The sequence below is a fragment of the Sciurus carolinensis genome, chromosome 1 (genome assembly GCF_902686445.1).
Source record: "Sciurus carolinensis chromosome 1, mSciCar1.2, whole genome shotgun sequence".
NCBI classification, from domain to species: Eukaryota; Metazoa; Chordata; class Mammalia; order Rodentia; family Sciuridae; genus Sciurus; species Sciurus carolinensis.
The window spans coordinates 196388252-196412032 of record NC_062213.1 but is presented as its reverse complement, the minus strand read 5'-3'; the positions used below and the strand labels follow the sequence as shown (position 1 = coordinate 196412032).

At 62.2% G+C, this 23781-nt stretch overlaps 1 protein-coding gene across 2 annotated transcripts in view; it reads left to right on the top strand.

Annotated features, from left to right (window-relative positions):
- Positions 1-23781, top strand: part of Pax7 (paired box 7) — an 88291-nt gene that overhangs the window by 29704 nt on the left and 34806 nt on the right. For both annotated transcript variants that reach the window (XM_047516487.1, XM_047516483.1), the window contains exon 5: positions 18364-18563. In XM_047516487.1, coding sequence (XP_047372443.1) covers positions 18364-18563 — 200 coding nt within the window. The remainder of the gene's footprint in view (positions 1-18363; positions 18564-23781) is intronic.

Here is a 23781-nt window from a genome sequence, read left to right as displayed (position 1 = left end):
TCCCACCTCAAAGGCCCTTGGTCAGTGTGAATCCTGGGGGAAGGTGGGGGGCAGGCTGGGAACTGAGCTTCACCTGCATCGTCAGACCCGTCAGACCCGCCGAGGAAGAAAGGATGCGTGGCGCGCACACACCCTCATAAAGGGACCCTGTCCCAGGAAGCCAGACCCACAGCCGACCGTGGAGCAGAAGGGGCCAGTTCCCCAGGATGGATACCGAGGACGCGTCCGACGGGTGGAGGTTAGACGTAAGAAATGTCTCCTCTCTGAAGTCAGAGACGGGATGGGGAGGGGTGGAGATTTGAGGACCATGCAGAGAACTCTAAGAAGGCAGCCGAGGCAGGGGGATGCTGGGAATGACCTCCAGGTGACCTGCTCTTCACTCCATGCGCTCTGGCCCCTGTCCTCTGGGGCTGGGGTCCCGTCCCTGAACCAGTCCAGGCAGCACAGGGCTCTGGAGGCCAGCCTTGGCCTTTCCTCCTTCGGCCAAGGCCAGCGGACAGTGCCCCCCTCCGCTGCAGCCTCCCCTCCCCCCGAGAGCCCGGCTCCCCCAGTAGCCTCCCGAGCCACCGCTCTGGAGCTGCACGGGAGCGGAACTCAGCCAATCTCCGGAGCCCAGACAGAGCGACTGTCACCCTTGCAGCACAGAGATCCATGTCAGGGGGCTTTTAGGAACCCCAGGGCCGAGCTGCCCCCAGACTCAGAAACCACACGGGGCAGCAGGGCACATTATTTCTCAGAGCTCCCCAGGTAACGCCAGCAAGCAGCTGGGGCCGGGAGTAAAGCTGCAGATCCCCAGCCACGCGGGTGCCTGAGCCACACCTTCTGAGCTTCAGCCTCTTTGCTTGCAAAAAGCAGGGACTGTGGGAGTCACCTCACAGCCGCCAGGCAGATCAGAAGGGAGACCAGGGTGAGAGAGCACCTGGCACCTAGTAGGTGCTCAGTAAACGCTTGCTCAGCGTAATAGTGGCTCCCACCCTTGGAGGCCTACCAGGTACCAAGGACTCTGCGTACATTTACATAAACTTTTCTCTGGATCCCCGTGATTCCCCGGCTTGGCCTGTCTTCCCCCAGGAGGGCTCTGCCTTCGGGTGAGTCTGGTTGGTTTGGGCAAGCGGGTGTGTCTGGAGCCCTGGTGTAAGACCGGGTTGGTTCCTGTTTGGGCACAGCTTAGGTAACCCTCAGCAAACAGTGACTCAGCGCAGGCCTGGCCGCCTCAGGTTTCTCCCTGACCGACATGTCGGGGCCTCTGGGATGTGGCAAGGGCCTGTGTCAGCTTTCCTGGGGGACCTCGGGTGGGGTCTCCTTACCTGTCCCCATGTATGCCCTTTGGCCTCCTGGGTGCTGGGCTCAGAGAGATGAAGCCAGGGCACCTTGTGGAACCCAACTTGGCTTCTCTTCCCCCATGTCCAGAGAGCCCTGAGGCTGGGGTGTCACCACTTCTGCTCAGGGCGGGGCCAGGAGGAACTGAGACATCTTTAGAGTCCTGGAGTTGACATTCTGAGGCTGTGGTCTTGGTGCTTGGCCAAGGTGCCCTGGCCAGTGCAGTCAGCCACCCTCCACCCCACAGTGACACACCGAGTGTCTGGGGCTCCCCAGGAATAGACGGAGGCTTGGGCCCCAGCACCCCCTCTGATCTGCTGTGTGACCTCTAGGAAGTTGCATCCCCTCTCTGTGCTCAGTCTCCTCATCTGCAAGATGAGGAGTTGGGACTAAGTTTGCTCCCAGCTGGAACAGACTGGGATACAGAGAGGAGGTCTCAGACCCTGAGCCCAAGTCCCCAAGGGAAGCCATCTCCCCAGAAAGGCAGGTCCCCGCTCTGCTGTGTAGCGGCTCTGAGCGGTGGCAGGGGCTCAGGCTGTCTGCGCTTCTTACGGGGAAATGCAGACAGCTGCCGGCGTGGCCGTGGGCCCGCTCCCCACAGCGTCCTGAGCGTCCTGAGTGGGTTCCTGCGCCTTCCCGCGCCCCCGCCCCAGTCGGGGGCTGAAGGAGACAGTCAGCCGTGGCTGGGTGCCCTGCAGGCCGCGGTGGTTGTCAGAGCGGTTACTTGCACGGTGAGCTGAGGTCCCTTCCGTTTCCACCCCCTCGGGAGAGTGGGGGCCAGAGATCGGGGGACAGCGGGTGGCCTTCGTTGGCCCTGCTCAGGGCGCCAGGAACAGGGTGTGCACTCCTGAGCACCCGGGCCCGGGACCGTCCCTCCTCAGCCACGTAGCCCAGGCCTCGCACACCTGTCCCCACCCACCTCCCCTCCATCTCTGTCCCCTTGGGTCAGAGTGCTCAGCCCCTAACTCAGGGACCCTGGGACTTCGGGTCCAGCTCTGCAGCCCAGGGGGTCCTGCTGTCTGTCTGTCCATCCGTCACAGGGGAACGCGGGGCAGGTGCCAGGCAGCAGGCAGGGGCTGCAGCTGTGCAGAGGACAGACGGACAGACAGCGGGCCCCTGTGACAGCACCAGGCCACCTGGTCCTGGTCCCATCAGGCTCCACTTAGGAGGATGTGCCTGAAGTGAGGCGGCGGGCAGCGGGGGGGCGCCTTCAGAAATGGAAATGGGACCCATTTGTTTGTGATTTACTCTCTGACACTAACGGGAACCCGATGGGGCCAATAAAGCCCTGGGCTCGCCCGGTGCCGGCCTCAAAGGTGCTGGAGCCCGTCCAGTTCTCTGCAGGCAAAGGACTCAAAGGGGAGCGGCCGCAGGACCCGGCGGGGGCACCGAGGCAGGGGCTCCGCTCGCGGGGTAGAGGAAGACCAGGAGACTAGAACATTCCGCTCACGGGGTAGCAGCCAGGGGCCGGGGGAGGACAGACCCCACGTTCCATTTCCCTGGAGAGAAGGCCGGGTGCTCGGGAGGCAGGCTGATTTTGCGGGGCGCAGGCCATGGGGGGAGCCCCCTCCAGACGTCGCGAGCTGTTCAAGAGGAGAGGAGAAGAGAAATCGCCAAGTCAGCTCGCCTTTAGCAAAACTCCACAATGGACGCTTATTTCCAGGGCAATCTAATTAGAGGACAGGGCCGAGCCCAGGAGGGGACGGAGCCAGAGGTTGGGGCTGGGAGGCCCCATGGGCTGGGCGGGAGGAGGCCTGCGAGGTCGAGGGTGGACCTGGGGACTGTTTCCTTCGCGGGCCAGCGAGGGCTTGTGGGCCTGTTATTTATTTTTGTAGTAGGAACCAGGGGTGCTCTGCCACCGAGCCACATCCCCAGCCCCTTTTTATGTTTTACTTTGAGACGGGGTCTCACTAAGTTCCTGAGGCTGGCCTCCAACTTGCAATCCTCCTGCCTCAGCCTCCCAAGTCACTGAGATTACAGGCAAATGCCACCACGCCTGTCTCCTTTTCCTCATTTAAAAACAGACAGGCCGAAGCTCCTTGCTGGCGGAGTCCACAGGAAGAAGAGAGGGAGGGTGTGGCCGAGCAGGACAGTACCAGGCACTCTGGGTAGTTTCTGTTCTGCCACACTCGGGAGGTGACCACCTGACCACCAGCATCCTCACCCTGGGCACCTGCCCATCCCCCTCCCCTCCAGACTCTCCCTCCTCCTCTCACTTCTGCCCCCCGGACCTGGCCACAGGTCCCCAGCCTCCTGGGACGACAGGTCTGCCTCCTTATCCCCTGTCCTCTTACAGAAAATAGCAACTTTTTAAAATTCAGAGACATGGTGCAGAAAATAATTGTCCCCGGAATCATAAGCACACACGCGAGGTGGCACAGAGTAGGCAGTGTGGACGGTATGGCGCTGGGGTAAGAAGAGGAGGAGGCCAGGAGCGTCAAGGCACCAGCATGAGCGTGTTCTACAGTTTCAGGCCCTGAGTTCATGCAGGGAAATGAAGTGGCAGAGGGGTCTAGGTTCAAGTCCTGATGCTGCAACCTAGAACTGTGTGGCCTGGGGTAAGTCACTGACCCTCTCTGGTCTCCTCCTTAGAACTAGGTTGATATCAGTGCCTGAGGAGACACATGGAAGGCTTGGCACCTGGCATGGTCAAGGCCACCATCTACCCTGATCTCACTCTTCCCGCTCCTCCCCTTGCCCCCACCTGCAGTTCCTTAAATAAACGAAAAGCTCTTGCCCCCAGATACCTCGAAGCATGGTTTTTGCTCTCCGAGAACCGTGTGTCTTTGGATCCCACCAGCCTGCAGTTATTTTAATGTAACTGTTACCTATGGCTGGCCACATTTTGGGAAAATAACATCATTTATTCTATCAAGATCAGCAAACCCGGCTCAGGGCAATAATTGCTGCAGGGTGCGAGTAGCAGATTTTATTTTTATTGATCAAAAAAAAATTTTTTTTATCAAAAATACATCAAACTAGAAAAGGCGTAAGCAGCAGGAGCAAATTGGATTTTAACTCCTTTAAAAAGAGTGGCTCCCCTGCAGCAGCCCATTTCCAGAGACGCCGGGCTCTGCGGGGAGAGGCTCAAAGTCCGGGGGGCGGCGAGGATCCCCATCAGGAAGACGCGCGCTTGCATCTGGGGGCCTCTGACTGGATGCAGCTGGGGCCTCGGTGGAGCGTCCGTGCGTGGGTTTCCAGAGGCCGAGCTCCAGACCTCTTGGAAGTGTTCAGCTGGCTTGCTGGGGCTTTCAGCGTGTGGCCAGGTGTCTGGTGCCGCATAAATACATCTCTAATGAGATTATCGCGCACGACAATGCTGACATACTCACCAACAATCACGCTGGCTTGAAGAGCAGGCTGGGGTAGGCATCTGTTGGAACAGTGCAAGTTTTTGCACAGATCTGGGCATGGGGAAAGAGGCCATCCACTCCTTCATCCGTGCCATAAATGTGTGTTGAGTGTCAGCCGGGTCTTCCGCTGGGAAGTGGGAATGAAGCAGCGAAGGAAACAAAACAAACAAAAAATGTTTTCTATAATCTCAGCATCTTGGGAGGCTAAGACAGGAGGATTGCAAGTTTGAGGCCAGCCTCCACAATTTAGTGAGACCCTGTCTCAAAGAAGAAAAAAAAAAAGGATTGGGGAAGCAGTAGCACAGCACCCCCGGGACCAACCCCCAGTACCGAACTGATGGATCAATCAAAATGCTTGTCCTCATGGAGCAGAAACATGGTCCCTCCACGTTTAGCTGGGGGGCTGGAAGACCGTTGGTGGAGGAGACTGTGTCAGGTGTGGCCCCAGCTTCAGCCTTTGAAGGGCACTCTCTTCATGTAGGGGCAGCTCTTGCCCCTTGCCAATGCCAGCGACGCCTCTGGCTACTGAGCATGGAGGACGGGCGTGGGGACGGGGAGGGGACTTAGGTAAGAGGGCTGGAGAGAAGGGGTGAGGAGAGGGGCAGGTGGGTGCCAGGCCGGGTCTCTGCTCAGGCCTCCTGGGCCTCCTGGGTTTCGCCAATCTGGTGACACAGTCACGGGCACCCCAGAGGAAGTCCAGCCAAGTTGTCGCTGCTGAGCGTCGTCGAGCGCGGAGCATCCGGGCTTGGCGTGCGGGGCTGGGGGCTCGGCTCTCCCTGCTTGTCTCCGTCTCTGTTCTGACAGCGGGGGAGAAGCACGGCAGGCTTCCCCCGGACTCTTGCTCCCTCTTTGCTGAGTAGCACGGTTTTGCCTGCTTTTCTTGCTAGTTTCCTCTGCATTTCCGTAAAACAGTGGTCCCCAAAGGGTGGCCTAGCGATGCGCACCCGAAAGTCCTAGCGGCTGGGGAGGCCAAGGCAGGAGGACAGCAAGTTTGAGGCTGGCCTTAGCAATTTAGCAAGACCCTGTCTCAAAAAATCAAAAGAGCTGGGGTGTGACTCAGTGGCCGAGCACCCCTGGGTTCAATCCTGGCAAAAAGGAAAAGAATTGAAGTGTGTCCCCAGCAGCACCAAGAGCAGCCTCAGCCCTTGGAGCTTGTTGGACACCAACTTCCCAGGCCCCTCCGACTGAGCCAGAAACTCCCTCCGGGGCCCCCAGCCTGCTGTCAACGGGCCACGGTGACGGAGATGCCCGGAAAGCTCGGGAGCCGCGGGCTGGCACTGGCGCGTCGCTCACCTGGGTTTGAAGGAGACTCTGCTGCTTAGCACCCGGCAGGTCTCCACACCTTTCCGAGCGCTCTGGGAGGAGCACCCGCCTGTGACGCGGTGACCGAGGACTCTGTGGAAGGAGGGAACGCGGGTGGAGTTCCTGGCACATAGTAGACCCTCAATAAACGTCGGCTTCCCTTCTTCCCCCTGTTACTGCTTTACGGGACAGAAGCCAGCGCAATGTGACTGCACCACAGAGCCGTCCTCTCTCCTCGTACCCCCTGTGACCGCCCTGCCCTGCCCCGTGGGTTCCGTCGGGATTCACGGCTGGAAGCCCCACAGGAGCCCTTAGCTGCTTCCTGCAAGCAGCTTTTGAAGCCAGAGCTGGTGAATCGTCCCTCCGCTGTCCCTCCGCGGCGGGCTGGGGACCTGTCCCCAGCACGTGTTCAACGCCAGCTCTGGAGTTTCCGAGTTAACGCGTCGAAGGCGTGACCCCGAGTTCAAGCCTTCCTTTCACTTCCTCCCACAGGGGATTTTTGGGGGGCAGGCACCTGGGAGGGGCAGGGACCATGGGGCCCAGGGACGGTGGTCACCCGCCTCCCCGGCTGTCCCCCGCCTCCCAGCCGCAGGCCTGGCCCAGCCGGAGTCTGCTGGGGACCAAGTTTTCCAGGGCGGGGCGCCGCCCGACGCAGCGCGTGACAGTGATTAAGAAATAAGCCATCGTCTGGCTAAGTGGCCGCCATGGTCCAGCGCCTCGGGATCACCGTTAGCTCGCGCCCTCCCCCGGCCTCGCCGTCCTTTATTCACACATTCGTCCTCAGACAATGGCAGTGGTTCCTTCCAGAGTGTTGCAAATCAGAAATTTGTCCACACTTTTCCACCACCTTCCACTGCGGGCCGCCTCTGCCTGAGAACGCCCGGCCAGGCCAGCTGCAGAGGGCCAGGCGGCCCAGATGGACGGGGACACGGCAGGACCGGCTGCTGGGGAGGGAGGTCAGAGGGGGCGGCGGAGGACGCGCCTTGAAAGGCCTCGCTGCCCGCTGCCCGCTGCCCGGCCGGCAGTCCGGGAGGGAGGGGCTCCTCTGGGAGGGAGAGGGGCTCGGGGACGAGGGGAAGCAGGCGGGGCCCCGGTGGAATGTGAGGCCGAGGGGCGAGGCCCCCACGGAACCCACCATCTCGGGGGCCCTGCCGCCCCAGCCCATCAGCGGTGCCGTCATTCACTGAAGCCAGCCCTACTGTGCGCAGGGTACTGGGCTCTGGAGGTGAAGTTACGAACACCGCGGGTCCCCCCGGGGCCCCCTCCCAGGTCAGCCTTCGAGACCCAGGGATCCCTTCTTTTCGGGGTGGGGGAAATGGAACTCGGAGAAGGGCTTGGGCGAGGCACATAGCAAATCGGGGTGAAGCCAGAAACAGATTTCAGGGGACCCTGGAACCAGCTCACAGCTTCCTGGGGACCCTCTCCAGTTCTCCAGTGAGTCTTTTAAGTTTTTAAGATGCAGGTGAACGTTCGGTGGACACAGAGCAGCTGTTCCCGTTTGGGGCACGCGCGGCATTTCGGCACAGGTGTGAGTGTGCCGAGGTCAGATCTGACCGAGTGCGGGGACTGGACCCAGGGGCGTAACGTTGCTGCGGCTGGCCTCAAACTTGCCATCCTCCTGCCTCAGCCTCCCCAGTAGCTGGGAGTTCATGGGCACACTGGTTCCCGTGGGCTTTCGTCGTTTCTTTGCACCGGCACATTCAGAAGGCTCTGCACAGGCTCTTTGGACATAGTCAGTCACCTGTGGTCACCCAGGGGCACCCTCCTGGTGCTGCAGAGCCCTGGGAGCTGGCCCTCCCACCCACTGTCCCTTCTCTGTCCTCCCTTGCCTGGGAGGCAGCAGGAGGTGACTCTAACTCCAGCCAGGGCCTTTGCTGGGGTGGGTATGGAGGTGACCACACTGCAGCGAGCGGGCCTCCCTGGCAAAGCTCTCCTTCCCGTGGCGAGGGACATGGCGGGCCTTTCCCACCCGCTGCTGGACTTGCCCACGCCCTGAGCATGGTTCCCTGCGGTGGGGCAGGAAGCTGGGCTGCAGCTTTGTTTCTGGGTGTGGGCGCTTGTGGGATGTCCACACCTCCGTGGCAACAGAGCTGAGGGGTCAGAGTTTCCTGGGGGCCTGTTGGCAAAAGGGAGCGCGGACGGGAAGGAGGCAGAAATGAGTCCTGCGGGGAACGCAAGCAGCTGGAACCTGGGAGAGAGTCCGTGGGCCCGGGGACGCTCTCTCTGTCGTGACCACGGTTTCTTCATTTAACTGATGACTGCAGATCCTATTAGGGACTTGTTCTGGAACATTCTAGAATGTTCTGAATTTCAGGAACCACAGAAGTGCTCCCAGTTGCTCTACCCTGGAGTAACACCCAGGATAATAGGAGGAATACAGTTCCCGGCCTCCAGGAAGCCCCCGCCGTCCTGGAAAGGCACGGTCTCCACGCCAGGTGTCACCCGACTGAGGGGGAGACGCAGTTCCCAGCTGAAGAAGTTTGAGTGAGCCTCTTGCAACCGGGTGCTGAGGAGTGTTGGGCAGACACCTCTCCTCTAAGGCGGGGGGTGGATGTCCAGGCTGAGCAGCGGCAGGAAGGTCAAGGCCGGGGCGGGACCGGCGTTCTCTGGGCAGCAGTCACAGAGAGCTTCGTGGACAAGACCAACTTCAAGGCCAGGTCGGGAGGACAGGGGAACTGGAAGTGGCGTGGGGCATGGCCCAGGCTGCGGGCCGGTACCAGGGCCTGTCTGGCCGGTGCTGGGGGACCTGGGATGTCCACCAGCTGGGCCAACTGCCTGGCTCCATTGTCTCTGCCACTCACCCCTATAGAGTCTCAGTGTCCTCACCTGCAAAATGGGCCAAGAGCAACCCTGGGCTTAGCTCTAGGGAGACCCAGGAAGGGACCCGTGAGGCCGACACATCTGCCCTGTGGATGCAGGTCCTCCCAGGCCCTTGGTAGGAGCCTGGTGACCGCAGGGCCCTGTCTTCCAAGCACAGCCGACCCCAGCTTTCTGCCCTGGGGTTGGAGGGAGAGGGGGACAGGGACAGCCCTTTCCCTCGCCTCCTCTTGGCTGCAGCCTCGGGAGGAAGGAGGGGAGCTGGGAGAAGCCGCAGGCTTGACTTCCCAGCTCGGTCCTGGGACGTGGCTTCCCCTTGCCCCCGGGCCACCCCACACCCACTTCCCGAGGGCCCATCCCCCGTGGTCCTTTAGCGCCCTCCCACCTGCAGCTTCTGTGCCGGGTTGTGTCACTTACCTGAGACCCTCCCCCTCTCCTCTCTGTGGGTGCCGTTGGACCTGGGCCCTGGGGACGGGATGGTGTGGCCGGGCTGGGGCCGTGCCTGTGCCAGGGCAGGATAGGGAAGGCGACCAGGAGACGCGCCCGCCGCTCATTCGTCCTTCACCTCGGTGTCTCCTGCCAGGCAAGTGTCCCCATCGGGCAGCTCGAGCTCTTATCGTCTAGAGGTGCCGACTGGAACCGTGTCGGTCACAGTGGCAGATGCCGTTTACTGGGCACCTACTGTGTGACTCTGATCTCCAGGCGGGACGACTGTGAGGTGGAGACGAAGGTCTCTGCATTTCGTGGAGCGGCTTCCTCGGAGCATGGCCCGGGCACCTCCGAACCTCCCCAGGCTCCCGTCCTGTCAGCAGGCCCAGGAGGCCCCGAGGGTGAGGGAGGACATGGAGACCCCGGGAGGACAAGGGACCTGTGCCAGCTGCCCCCGCCAGGCTTCGTTCTGAGAGGTCAGGCTGGCCTGGTCAGCCTGGCCCCTGTCACCAACCGTCGGGGGCTCGGCCTCTGCCCAGGTTTCTCTCTTCCCCTCCTCCTCGCCCCGAGCACCACCCTCACTTTGGAAATGACCAGAATGGGGCTCAGAAGTTCAAGAACACGTCCAGCTTCCGTGGCCAGTGGGAGGCAGGCCCAGATTGGAACCTGTCCCTCTAACCTTAGCTACTGTCCTTCCCGTCTCTCCCCAGGGTTGCCTGCTGCCCTGACCACAGCCTATGCCACAGGCCCAGGTGGGCAAGGTCTTCAGGTGCCAGGGTGGTGCGCTCTGCTGGGCCTGGCCCCAGCCACGGCTCCCTGCTTGCCAGGTGACTCGGGGAGCGAATGATTAAAATAACCCAGGGAAGCAGGGAGTGAAATGGGCGATTGTTTGCAAGATGCTCTTAATGCCGTAGGAAGCGTGCAGGCGATTTTGAACTGAGCTCCACGTAGTAGGCTTGTTCCTGCTCCAAATATCCTCCCTTTCCAGACTCCACAGTCGTTGCAATGGGGTAAAGAGACCAAGTTGGAAGGGCCCTCAGGACATCTTCTGCCTCAACCAATGACTTAGGCAGGTGAACCTTAGATATGAATTCGTCTCCAGGAAGCCTTCCCTGACCAAGTGTCCTGTCCTTGACACCCATCTCTTCTCTCCCGTCTGTGCTTAGTTCACAACTCAGTGCAGAAAAGCAAGCTCTAGATCTGTCCCGAGAAAACGTGACTCTGAGTTCTGGCCACATAACTACACAGTACCACTTTAAGCAGTACTACTTCCTTCTTCCTAGGTCTCTTCCTTCCTGGCAGGAACATATAAATAGTGCCCTCTAGCGCCTGAGATCAGCACCAAGGGCCATGATCCTACAACACCCCACATGGGCCCCACATTTTGTGGTACAAATTGTCTACCTAGGATTCGGAACTTAAATCTGCAGCCCAAAGGCCACATGGGACTTCCCAGAGGAGGGAGGGTTTTGACAAGTGCTGGAGGCGGAGTGGAAGTTCCAACCCCTGTCTTGGGTTGGGAGAGTGAAAGCAGGAGTCCAGACCGCCTGAGTCCACCAGGATCCTCACCTCGATGGCGCCCGCCCCCGGGAGGCCTCAGGAAGCAAGGCGCTCAGGCCCGGGGTCTGCTTAGAGGTCCCTGGGGTCCTTCAGAGGTCAGCAGGGCGGGTTTCACCCTTTGCCAGCTAAGAAGCCCCTTGAGAAAGGAGCAGGAAGTGGCCCCTGCTGGGTCCCCAGTGGATAGGTCGGGGGCAGGGCTGCCCGCAGGGCTCAGAAGTGGGTGGAGGTCCCGCTCAGAACCTAGAGAAGGATCCAGCCGTGACGGGGGTCCCGGCTTGTCCCAGACGCTGAGCTTTGGCTCTCTCTCCTCTGGGGCCAGCGGGTTGGCCGTGTTGCCTTGACCCGGGGTTGGAGATAATGGAGTCCCCAGATGCCTGGTGGACACAGAACATTCCGGCTCTTCCATACGTGCCTGGGGAGCGGGCAGGGGAGGGGCCGTGGGGCCACCGAGGGCAGCAGCACCGGGGGAGTTGATGGAGATTCCTTCTGCCAAGGACGGCTCTCCAGGGGCCCCTGCAGCCCTCCTGCCGCTCGTGAGCCCCTGCTCCCTTCTCCCCCTGGCTGGGGACCCCCGCCTGGTGCCAGAGCTGTGCAGCCTGCGTGGGGCAGGGTGCCTGGCTGGGGTCCTGGGGTCCCTGCGACCAGGACAAGAGGGTGTGTGTCTGGGGGTGTCAAGTAGGGCCAGGGATGGGAGCTGAGTGGGGTCCACCTGGTCTCCCCTCCACGCCTCTCCCCTGCGCGTCCAGCACAGGCCTGGACCACTGTCACCTCTGAAGCCCAGCACTGGGGACAGAGTAGGAGCCACATGTGAATGAACCAGGCGTGGACAACTTTGCTCTGCTCGGCAACGGGAGCACAGAGGCCGGCGCCTCAGAGCGGATGGAGGGCGTCCCCAGGAAGCTCGGGTCCCCAGCACGACTCCGTGTCCTTAAGACACTAACTCAGTCCGTCCCTCATTCGCTCATTCATGCGGGGATTGCATAGGGGCCCCTCTGTGAAAAGCACAGGAGGTTCAGCCAGGATCACGAAGCCCGATGAGAACACCACCCTCGAGGGTTGGCAGCGGGTGGCAGTTGGTGGCAGAGTGTTGGGGACAGACAGTTAAATACCCAGCATGTGCAGCCATGCCGCGTGCTGGGGAGAGGAGTGCGGATCCCTGCGTGGACCAGGTCCACAGTGTGGAGGCCACAGAACCCGCGGAGTCAGGAGCCGCACCCCAGCCTCTGTGCTCCTGGCTGGGCCGGCTGCAGACCGCAGGAGCTGGCCGGGGCCAGAGCGGCCGAGGAAGGTGCAGAGGCAGAGGCCACAGCCCGGGCGGGCAGAGGCCTGCAGTTGCGGGACAGGGCCGGGCTGCGGGTGTGGACTGAGCGCCCAGTCTCCTGGCCTTGCTGCTGGCTGGACACCTGTGAGGCACCAGGGGGAGGAAAGGGCGTCAGAGTGCGTGGCCATGCCCAGTGCTGAGGTGGGCACCCAAGAGAAGGGAAGACGCGGGCCCTGGGAGGGTAACGGAGCTGGCCCCCGCCTCCGGGCCCCGGCCCGGCCCCGGTTCCGCAGACAGGACCCAGCCGGGCCGCGCTGGTTACAGCTGAGCAGTTCTGGCGGAGGGGCCGGGAGGGCGCCTGCCCGGCCTCCAGCTGAGCTGTAAATGACTTTTCCATTTTCCGAGGCCCGCGCCCAGGCCTGCTTGGTATTCAGGGAGGCCGGCCCGTACTCGCCGGCTCTCGGCTCTGCCTGAATTACTTGATTAAAACGCATATCAACCATTATGTGATTCGTTTCTGTGCCGCACGCAGCTCGGCGCCGGGCCTATGTTAAAGTGCAATGAGGGCCGGGCTGGAGGGCGTCTGCCATGGGAGGCGGAGAGCAGGACCCCAGCCTCGCGGCCAGTGCTGGCCTCCATGACCTGGGGCGACAGGGACAGGGAGATGGGCACCTCGCTCCTGCCTGTTTCCTCCAGCAAAAGAGAGGAGGGAAGGGGTGGGCGGCAGCCGCCTGGGTCCTCAGGATCAGAAATGGAGTTCTCCGTCGCCCAGGGACCTGGCGGCAGCCGAGTCTGTCTCAGGGCCGGGAGTGCTGGGTCCTGGGTCTTCTTGCCAGCCTGGGACCCCACTGAGCACCTGTAAATGTTGCTGACCGGCCCCCTGGACCCTTCGGGTGGTCTAGAGGGACAGCACTGGGACAGTGAAGCAGCGTGCAGACTGTGGCGTGCTGGGCCACACGGGTGGTAACGCGCAGTGTGACGTGAGTCCTCCAGGAACCCCCGCCGCGCTCGTGAGCAAGCCGGCCGAGCTCAGGGACCTCCAGCCATGACTGGCACGCCCACAGCCGGCCAGTGCCTTGATTGACGGGTGAGCCGGGGGAGCCAGCGCCGTCCGGATGGGCCCAGGAAGCCTCGCCGGGTTGGCTGCCCTGCGCTGGCTGCCCAGGTGAGCCGGACGCCACGCCGCGGCCTGGGCAGCCCACCAGGCAGAGGGAGCTGCCCGGCTTTTTCATCTCATGAGGCCAGAGCGGGACAGGGAAGCCCGTGGCTCACAGTGTCCAGACGCCGGGCAGTGGGCTCGTGGGGCCTCCTGGCAGAGCCCAGGCTTCCTGGCCCACCCGGCCGTCGGTGACGGGTTCCCAGAGGTGGACGGGGGCTCGCAAGGAGGCAGTGGCCAGGGAGAGCCCAGCGTCGCCCCAGCAACTGTCCACCCGCCGGCGTCGACCTGGCCTGGGCTGCACTCCGCCCTGACCCCCACCGGCTCCTGCCCACACTCAGTCTTGCCAAGCCGAACAGCCCCGCCCGGCCCTCATTCTGTCCTCAGGCTGCTCTGTGGCTTTCGCGAGTCACCGGGCTGTCCTGCGGTCGATGCCTGTCCGCTGCCCCGGTCAGTCTGGGCCACGGAACTGGGAGATCTCCAGGACGAGGTGCTGCCTCCTGCGTCAGACTGGCGGCTCCCTGGCAGACGCTGCCCTTGCCCGTGGCTGGGGAGGCCCGAGGGGGAGGCCCGAGGTGGCCGTTTCCTCCTTGTCCCACAGGGGCAGAGACGGGATCCAGGCACCTGACCTGGGCCCCGGCCGTGCCCGCCTCTGGGGCCGCCTTCAGACCAGCGCCTGGCCCTGGGGACAGGGCACCGCACAGCTGCTGGAGAGGCTGGACTGACCAGGAGGCCGCTCCCTGCCGCCGCCCAACCTGGTGTCGGTCTAATGAATGCGCCCGCATGTCCGCTCCCCGCACACCCCGCCCACGCTGGCCTCCGCGACTCGCTTTTGGTGCTGGAAGACTCGGCCCAGTGCAGGTTCTCTCTGTGGCCAATTCCACTTAATCCTGTTGATTAATTTAACTCGGAGGCTAAAGGGGTCCTGGGGAGGGGGCGGGAAGCTGAGTCAGGCAGGCTCTTGGCGGGCCTGGGGGCTCTTTGTCCCGTCTCACCCTGCTTTGGCCCCGGCGCCCCTCCCCGCTTCCGCCATCACCCTCGTTGTCACAGTCACTAATAACAATCTGCCTGTGCCCTTTCTGTTCTGTGCAAAGAGAGCAGGGAAGCTGGAGCCAGCTTGCTCCCTGGCACTGGGAGGGACTGAGGCCAGGAATCCATTTCTGCCCCAGTTCTAGTCTGGGGAGGTTGCAGGAAGGGCTTGATCAAGCTTCTCAACTGTTGGGGCTGCGACCAAACAGTGCTCCCCACCCCCACTGATCCCCTGCCTCTTGCCCATTTCTGACACTGTCAAGGGGCACTAGGAGGGAGGTCCCTGGGCAGGGCTCGGATTCTCTACCCACCCAGTCCTCTGCACCTCCAGAGCCATCCGGTGTGGCGTGCAGGGATGTGCTTTTGCCCTCATTTTTACAGCTGAGAAAACTGACGTCCAGAGACAGGAAGAGACTTGTCCAAGGTCACACAGCAAGGGAAAGAAAGACCAGGATCCAGTTTTCAGGTCCCCAAGACCCGGCCTCCTGTCTAGACCAAGACTGTCGCACTCCTTCCTGATGAGTCCCTTCCTCCCCATCCTTCTCCAGGGATAGAATGTGGTCCTGTGGGAGCTGTGTGGCCTCCTTAGAGTACTGAACCTCTCTGAGCCTTGGTTTCCCTATTTTTACAAGAGCCAATTGTCCCAGCATCACAGACCTGTCATGAGACCAGCACAGAGAAGCCCCCCCTTGAGTGGGGGTCTCTTACCGAGTCCAGGGAGCTGGTGGGGCTCTCTTGCAGGGGGTGAAGTCACAGATAGATTGTGGGCTCATTCTCAAGATGTCTTTGCATCTCTGTGGGCGGAGGACAGTCTCACTCTGCCTTCTCAGCATCCCAAGGGTCGTTACGGCAACGCCCCCATCCAAGCGGATCATTCCAGATCCTTTCCAAGGCAGAAACGTGTGGGCCTTGCTTTGCCTCCCTCAGTCCGGCTCCTGTCCACTGCCTCCCTGGCTCCACGGATCCCCAGATCCCTGCTGAACAAGGGATGGGGGGCGGGGGACGGGGACCAGAGCCAGAGGCCCGTGGTGCGCCTAGAGCCCCTGGAGAACGGGGCCTGGGGAGGCGGAGGACGGGGACCAGAGCCAGAGGCCCGCGGTGCGCCTAGAACCCCTGGAGAACGAGGCCTGGGGAGGCGGAGGACGGGGACCAGAGCCAGAGGCCCGCGGTGCGCCTAGAACCCCTGGAGAACGGGGCCTGAGATGGGGCCGCGGCACTGAGCCCAGGGCGGTGGAAGGAGGCCCCTTGAACTCGGTGCCTCCGCCTGAGGCAGGTGTGGGTCGTCTGCTGACGGGGCCACAGTTTGGGTCCTGGCCCGGCGGCTGTTGTCCTTTCCTTAATATTTAACCTTATACAGAAACGTCTTCCAAGCCCTGTTCAAGGAAGCCGATGCCCCCGGCAAGGGAGCAGGGGTGTCTTTTCCTGTAAATGGATGGGAGCCCCAACTGGCTCCGCATCCTTCAGTTCCACCGAGAGTGTCCCGGCGGGCAGCTCTGAGCCCGAGGCTGCCCTGCCCGTTACGAAGGGAAGCAGGTGTGGTGTCTAGGCCGGGCAGCCACCAGCCACCCGTGGCTCTGCAGATTTAAGTTAAAATCAAATACAGTGGAAAACTGAGCTCTCCAGCGGCACGAGGCGGTTCCCAGGGCCCCACGCCACGGGTGGCAGGGCCACCCCACTGGACAGCGTGGGTGGAGAACGTTCCCAGCACTGCCCAAGGCTCTGTGCACGGCGCGGCTCTGGAGGTGGGCAGACGCATTAGCCTGGTGTCCTCCTGGACGGGACTGTGCCTCCTCCCTCAGCTGAGCCGCCTGGCCGGCCTCCTGGCTCTCAGGACAACCTCTGTGCCTGGCTTTGCTTCTGGCAGCCCTGATCCCTGTCCTGCCTGAGCTCGAGGGTCCCTCTGGGTGCCCATTCCTGCCTCCCTGCCGCCTGCCAACACCAGTCCTCCGTCAGAGGCCCCAGGGGCCTGCTCTCCTTGTGTCCATCAGAGGCTCAAGGTCACGCCGTGAGTTTCAGGAAGGGAATCCTCGGGATTAGCTGTCTCTGCTCCGAGCCCCTGACCAGCTGTGCCCACCGCGGTCTGCTCTCAGTGACAGGCGGGACTGGCCGCTGGCAGCGGGCTGTAAAGGGCAGGGGAGGGGCTCGGCTCTGCCCAGGTCTGCCCCTGGGGGTGAAGGTAGGACTGGCTTGCCTTGGGGGCCCTGGTGCACGGCACGATGTCACAGCTGGGGACAGCCTGGCAGTGGCCAATAAAGCGAGGGCGACTTCCCAACGGATGAGCTAACAGGACGGAGACAAGGGACCCCAGGGCCGAGGGCACTGCGGAGACCAGCCGGGCCCCCAGGCGCGCCCCACCCGCGTGCCTGCGGGGACAGCGCGGTGAGGAGCTGCCCTTCAGCAGGCAAGGCCTTTGCCGCCGTCCCCTCCCTCCTCTGGACCTCTGAGGGGCCGCGTTCGCCTCTCTTCCGTTGAGTGTATGCGGAGGTTGGCTCCGCGGGGTCGCCTGGACGTCGCTTGGCGGAAGGGCGAGACTTGGTGTTGGTGAGCAGGTCGGGACAGCAGTCTGAGGGTCGGGGGACCCTGGCAGCCTGGACACTTCGCTCTGCTGTCCCGTGACTCAGCCTCTCCCACCTGTCACATGGGCCCCTGACGCCGGGCTGCCCCACCTTGTCTCAGGCTCTGGGCTCGGGGATGGCGTCCCACCTGTCCATCTGGGCACAGAGCAGATGCTCAGTAAACCCTGGGGAAGGAATGACTAAAACCCAGGTGCCCCCTGGAATTCCAAAGGTGGAGGAAGAAGGGACAGGGCAGCGTGGCACCGGAAGGCAAAGAGGAAAGGAGAGAGCAGGAGTGGGCGCGGGAAGAGGGTCAGGGGCTCTCCTTGGCCTCCGCCTTCCTTCCTGCTCGCTGCTTCCTTCTCTCACTGGCCCCTGTCCCATGCTCCCCACAGGCCTCCTAGTGGGGTGGGTAGAGAATCCGAGTCCTGCCCAGGGACCTCCCTCCTAGTGCCCACTTGACAGCGTCAGAAATGGGCAAGAGGCAGGGGATCAGTGGGGGTGGGGAGCCAGTTTGGTCACAGCCCCAACAGTTGAGAAGCTTGATCAAGCCCTTCCTGCAACCTCCCCAGACTAGAACTGGGGCAGAAATGGATTCCTGGCCTCAGTCCCTCCCAGTGCCAGGGAGCAAGCTGGCTCCAGCTCCCCTGCTCTCTTTGCACAGGAAACAAAAGCCTTCGCCTACCCCCAGGCTCCAGGGGGGAAATTAGTGCGGGCCATGGTCTGACCAAGACCACCCAGGTGAGGTCCCCTCCTCCAGGCTGGGACTCACTCAGAGATCTTGGAAGTCGCAGGAAGGGCCTGTCTGTGGAAGTCACACGGTGCAGACATTTCGTGCTACATATGGGGAAACTGAGGCCCAGGGGACACGAGCCTTCCCAGGTCCCCGGCATTTCAGAGCAGAGCCAGGCAGGAGTCTGAGTCCCCCACGCCCCTGGGGTGCACGGGGGCTCCTCCTTCCTCTCCCTCCTTCTCTTCGTGTTTGCAATATTTCCACCAAATCCAACAACATTCTGGTTGAAATGACCATCGCTTAAATACAGGTATAACCAAAACTGCGCCGTCCCACCCCTGGGGTTGGCGGCTGCAGGCCTTGGTTACCGGGTTGTGCGTGCTTTTCCAAAAGCAGATCCATCTCCGCACACTGGTTTGTACCTTGCTTTTACTCAGAGTTGGGTTTTTGAGATACGGATAATATGCAGTGAAACCCTCCTTTTCTTGAAGAATATAGTTCTATGAATTTTGACAAATGCATTTCACCATGAAAGGGCCCCCTGAGTCTTATGTCATGGGAATCCCTCCTGGGAGTGGAAATAATCTAAATGCCCAACTATGGGGGATTAGCTTTAAAAAATAGAAGGAGGAGGGATGGTTTTGCCAGAGAGTGCTGGCCGTCTCCTGGGGCGGGGGCGTCTCCTGGGGCGGGGGACTTGTTTCCATAGACACTGTGGGGTCAGCTCCCCTGTGCCTGGGAGGGACCTGGTCCTCAGTGAGAGTTCAGAGCTGGGCCCGTGGCTTGGCGCCCTCCTCCCAGACCCGCACCTCCATCTCAGCCCCACTCTCTCCTCTCGTGGGCTCCAGGGAACCGGCTGGATGAGGGCTCGGACGTGGAGTCGGAACCCGACCTCCCGCTGAAGCGCAAGCAGCGGCGCAGCCGGACCACGTTCACGGCCGAGCAGCTGGAGGAGCTGGAGAAGGCCTTCGAGAGGACCCACTACCCCGACATCTACACCCGCGAGGAGCTGGCGCAGAGGACCAAGCTGACGGAGGCGCGCGTGCAGGTGAGGGCGGGCCATAGCCGGCCCGGAGGGTCGGGCCAGGGTGGGCCGCGGGGTGCAGCAGGGGCTCAAGGCCACCAGCACCTGAGGCAGAGGTGGTGGAGGCCCCAGGGAAGGGGGCTGGAGGGACAGAGAGAGAGAAGGAAAGGAAGAGGGAGCACGGGAAGGAGGAAGGAGGACCAACGGGGACCCAGGAGGGGGTTTCTGAGCAGGCCTGGCTCCCGTGGGTGGGTAATGAGTTTCCCATATGGGAAGCACCCAAGAGGCTGGGCAGGGCAGGGCAGGGAGACCCCAGACCTGGAACGTCCCCTCCAGGCCTGCTGGGAAGGGTGGGGAAGGGGCTCATCTCCCAGGCTGGGCCCTGAGCAGCTGCCAGGAGGCCCGCAGTGGGGCACAGGGGCCCAGGGGCCAGGCTGGACTGGGCTAAGGCTGGTGGAGGAGGCAGAGGATAGCCCGGCGGGACCATTCCCGGGCCACGCTCTGCATGGACGGGGCGGTGGGCCTCAGGGAGCTGCCCCAAACTACTTGCTGGGACTGCAACCAGCCGGGGGACAGCCTTCCTTGGTCACCCACAGGGTGCCAGCTGCAGCACGCAGCCTGGGGGAACCTAGACAGCTCGCGGGGCGGGCAGAGTCTCACACAGCCCCCAGGCGGAGGGACAGAAGCAGGCCCAGGGAGCTGGACCCCGCTGAGCTGGCCTGGCTGGCGCCAAGGCCCTGGACCTTCCCATGCGCAGAAGGAAGACGGTGACTCAGACCTGGATTTGAAAGGGACAGGGAGGCTCGGAGACGCTCTGGCGTTGAGCCCTCCAGGAACCGCGCTGCCCCCGCCCCCAGCCGACCCCCAGAGCGGGGCCTCTGGCTGCCCGCAGCAGCTCCCCGCATGCCCTCCCCTCCCGCCGGGCGACACCCGAGCCGCCGGCCCCAGCTCGGCCCTCCTCTGATCCCTGCAGCTGTTCTGGGCGCATTCCTGGGTGCCTGCTCATTCCCACGTCTGGGCTGGGGCTGCTCCCGCCACCTTGAAGCGCGCCTGCTCCTTGTGAAACTTCCTGGCTGTCAGGACAGTGCTTTTATTGGCCCAGGGGACCTAGAAGCAGGTGTCACTCAAGGCCCAGGAGGGAGGGGGTCTGGGAACCGAGGCACGGAGCCCGGCGGGAGCCCAGGGAAACCCTGTGCGGGTCAACTCCCTGCTCCCCAGCCCCCAGCCCCCGCCACACGCAGGGTCTCCCTCTCTCCCTCCACAGGCTGTGGCTCCCAGGCCAGGGCACGGTGTCCCTCCTCAGCCCCAGGGGTTTCTTAGCAGGGGAAGGAAACAAAAATGTTGAGTTTTTCAAGAATGAACAAAGAAGGCTGACCCAACACCACAAAAAAAAAAAAAAAAAGAAATCAAGACCGTTTATCCTGGAGAGAGACTTGAAGCAGGGGCTGCTCTGAGCCCAGAGGGTGGTGGGACCACGGACAGGAGGGCACCCCCTCAGTCCCGCAGGAAGGTCCACAGGAGGAGAGCTCAGGAGCCCCCGGGTCCTGCCGCTGATCCGCTGTGACACCTCCAGCAGGCCATTTCCTTTCCAGAAACTCAGTTTCCATCTGTAAATAGGGGATGGAGCTCAGACCTCGTCGAGCTGCGGGTTCTCACTCACTGACCATAGGGACGCCGGTGAGGCGGTGAGATCCCAGAAATGCTGGAGCGAAAGCACAAGGCCCAGCGGGTCAGGGAACCTTAGGAAGGGGATTCCTGCTGCCGGGAACGGGGCAGCAACCTCTCCAGAGGCCCCGCAGCAAACACTGCTTAGATTCTGAGCAGCTTTTTTTGGTTCCAGGGACTGAACCCAGAGGTGCTTTACCTCTGAGCCACCTTTATTTTGAGACAGTCTTGCTAAATTGCTGAGGGTTTCCATAAGTGACTGAGACTGGCCTCAACTTGGAGATCCTCCTGCCTCAGCCTCCTAGTCCCTGGGATTACAGGTGTGCCCCTTGCCGAGGCTTGGCTCTGTGCTTGTGAGGTGTTGGTCTCTGATCCTAAATCCGTGGTTCTGGGATTTTGCAATCCAATCACGTCTCCTCTCAGTGACTCTGGAAGATGGGTAGGTGAGTGGACTGATTCAGGGTGGGTCGGGGTCAGAAGCCTCAGGGCGGATTCCAGCTCCATCACTTCCTCTCTTCGCCTTGGTCTCTTCATCTGCAAAATGGAGGCAATAGTATTAGGGTCAGCCTTGTCCTGGGATTAAATGATTAAATGCAAAAAACAAAAAAATCTATTAAGAAACGCCTGGCATACAGAGGGGCTGTATCGTGAAGACCCCACCTGCTCTTGGCATCCAGCACTGGCTGCCCCTGTGTCTCCGTCTGTCCCTCGGCCATCAGCGAGTGAGAACTCTGCCAGGTGCTGATCTAGGCTTTGGGATTCCACAGGGGAGCTGTTGGGAAAGCCCTCTGGCTCCCTCCAGCTTTGCCCCGCCAGGAGTCAGGAGCCCCCCACCCCTTGAAACCTGCTGGGCACTGCGACCAGCAGGAAGTCCGAGCCACCGGAAGGGTGGGGTGGCCAGGGGAACGCGGGCCCAGGGACCAGGACGCCTTCTCTGAGGAAATTTCCATTTTTAAGCCCCTGGCGGTCAGACCCCACATCTTCCGTGGGGGCGAACAGATCAGCTGTCACAATGCTGAGCTTGCCCATTTCTTCTGGAAACAGAGGCTGAGGGGCTGCGGGGTCCCAGGGTCACCCCACAGTCTGTCCCACGCCCGCCCGTGGAGACATCCTGACTCTCAGGGAAGAACAGGGGCAGTCGGGCAGCAGCGCCGTGCGCGGTGGCCTGATTCAGAACCCTGCCGCCGGCTTCTGTTTTTCTGAACAGAAATCCCACTTCGGGGTCCCCGGCGGGTCAGCAGCCTGCACGGGCTCTTTCCACGGCCCCAGAGTGAGTTCACGGTGTGCCTCCGCCGTGCCAGGCAGACCATGCCCACTCTGGAGCTCCGTGCCACCCCGGGGAACCCTGGGAGGCAGGGGCCATCCTCTGCCCACACTGCAGACAGGAACACCGAGCTTCAGCCCAGGGACGCCACTTCCCAGAGACCCAGAAGGGGCCGTGCTGGCTCGGGTCTCTGTCTGCTTTTTTTCCTCTGGGCGACATTAAGAGACGGAGCAGGTGAAAGTCAACTCTGCAAACAGAAGGTGCCTACTGTGCCCCACTCCCAGGACTAAGTGTTGGGAGAAGAATCTAAAGTGAAAAATTGGGGCTGGGGTGCAGCTCAGCGGCAGAGCGGGTGCTTAGCGTGCACAAGGCCCCCGGGGGCCACCTCCAGTGCCACAGGGAAAGGAACAAGAATAATCAAACCGCCAGCCCTGCCTCCTAAAGGCTCGGCCCGTCAGGGACTCCGGCCTGTAAGTGGGCACCTTGTACTTGACGCTGGCCAGGGGTCCTTCTGGCTCAGCCATCCCCGTGTGTCCCCAGCAGACGGAGCACAGTGGTTGTAAGTCACCAGTTCCCTGAGCTCTTCGCCTGCCTCACTCACCCGAGGTCCAGAGGGGCCTAGGAGGCAGCCGATTATGAAAACGGAGGCGCAGAGAGATAGCGGGCCTCCCTCTTAGCTGGGGTTAGAGGCGAGCTCCAAACCAGGTGGTGGGCTCCGGGGTGCCCGCTCTCACCCCTCAGCCACCCTGGTTGGGAAACAGGGAGCCCAGCAGGATGGAGGTGTCCTGCTGGGGACACGGGGCAGGTGCTCTCCTCCAACAGTCCTCCTGGATCCTGAGGGCCAGGTGGGAAGGCCCGCCTCTGCCCTCACAGCGCCTGTGGGGCACCTGCCTGAGCTCGCCACCCAGAAAAGCCTGTGGGTCCCCTGCCAGGCGGAGGGCAGCTGGAGGACCAGGCCCGGCCTGCTCATCACTCTCCTCCGTGTCTGGCTGGGCACAGGGCCGAGTCCCCATGAAGGTTTGGGATGTAAAGAAGGGAAAGGGAGGAAAGGAAAAGGGAGGCGGAGAAGGTCGGGCGGGGAGGAGGAAGGTGCTTCCACTTCACTCTTTATTTGTGGAGAAGATGGGCCATGGGGGGAAGAGCCCCCGTGACAGGCCAGGACCCTGCTGCCTGAAGGTCAGCCATCCTCCCGCCATGTCCCAGGCTCTTGCCACGGTCACCTCATCCACAGTGTCACTTACTTGAGCAAAATCAACGCATTTTAAAATAGAAGCATCTTTTCCGTTAAGAGAAACATCGTCCAACAGAGGCACAGGGAAGGCCAAGCACCACGGAAGTCTCCCCCGTGCTGGACCAGCCAGGAGGGACAAGGAGCAGGAGGAGGACGCTTAACCCCAGACCCAGACCTTCCCGGCCCCAAGGCGGAAGGCCCAGGGAAGCGGGTGGGCAACGGAGGCAGGGTCGCTTCCTGACCTGGACGCCTCTCCCACTTGGCCAGGTGGTCCAGGTGCACCCTCCCGGATCCACCAGGGTCCCCACCCTTCCCCGGAGGCTGGAGCCAGGAGACAGTGCCATTGCTTGCAGGGTCCAGAGCAGCCCTGCTGGCAGGTGCAGCCCAGCCCAGGAGGCCCCTGGGGATGCCCGGGTGCCCGAGAGGCTGGGGAGCCACGGGACTTGGTTTCGCTTGGGAGGAGGCTGCTTTCTCTCCAACCCGGCCGTGCCGGCTCCTCTCCGGGAAGCCTAAGTGGGTCAGAGCCCACGCTTCTCCCCGTGGAGGACCCAGAAAAGATGGGCCACGTGGGGCACACAGGCACCCTCCCCGGCTGAGGCTCCCTCCCGGCAGACGTTTGGGGCTTGAGATGACCCCTTACCAGGGGAAGTGAGATCTCCTCCCCACCTGGAGGGTCTCCAGCAGAGTCCTGCGGCCCAGCCCCAGCGAAGACCCTCCAGAGCCGCTGCCCTCCTGTCCAGCCGCTCGTCCTTCATTCCGTGAATGTCTGTTCAGCACCACCTGGGGGAGGCCGGAGCCCTCCTGCACCCACCTCAGATGCGAAGATGAGGGAGTCCTCGGGAGAGGGGCGGAGCTGAAGGCGGAGGAGCCAGCGGCAGGAAGGGCACTCAGGGGCGGGGCAGCAGGTGCAGAGCCCAGAGGTGGGAAAAGAGCCCCGAGCCTCCTGTCACTCGCTCATTCTTTCTGTGTCCTAGAGGGTTGCAAACCCAGGTAAGCAGGCTCTAGAGCCAGACCCATTGAGTGGGAACCTAGATCGATTGCGGGCATGTGGCCCTGGGCAAGCTACGTGACCTCTCTGAGCC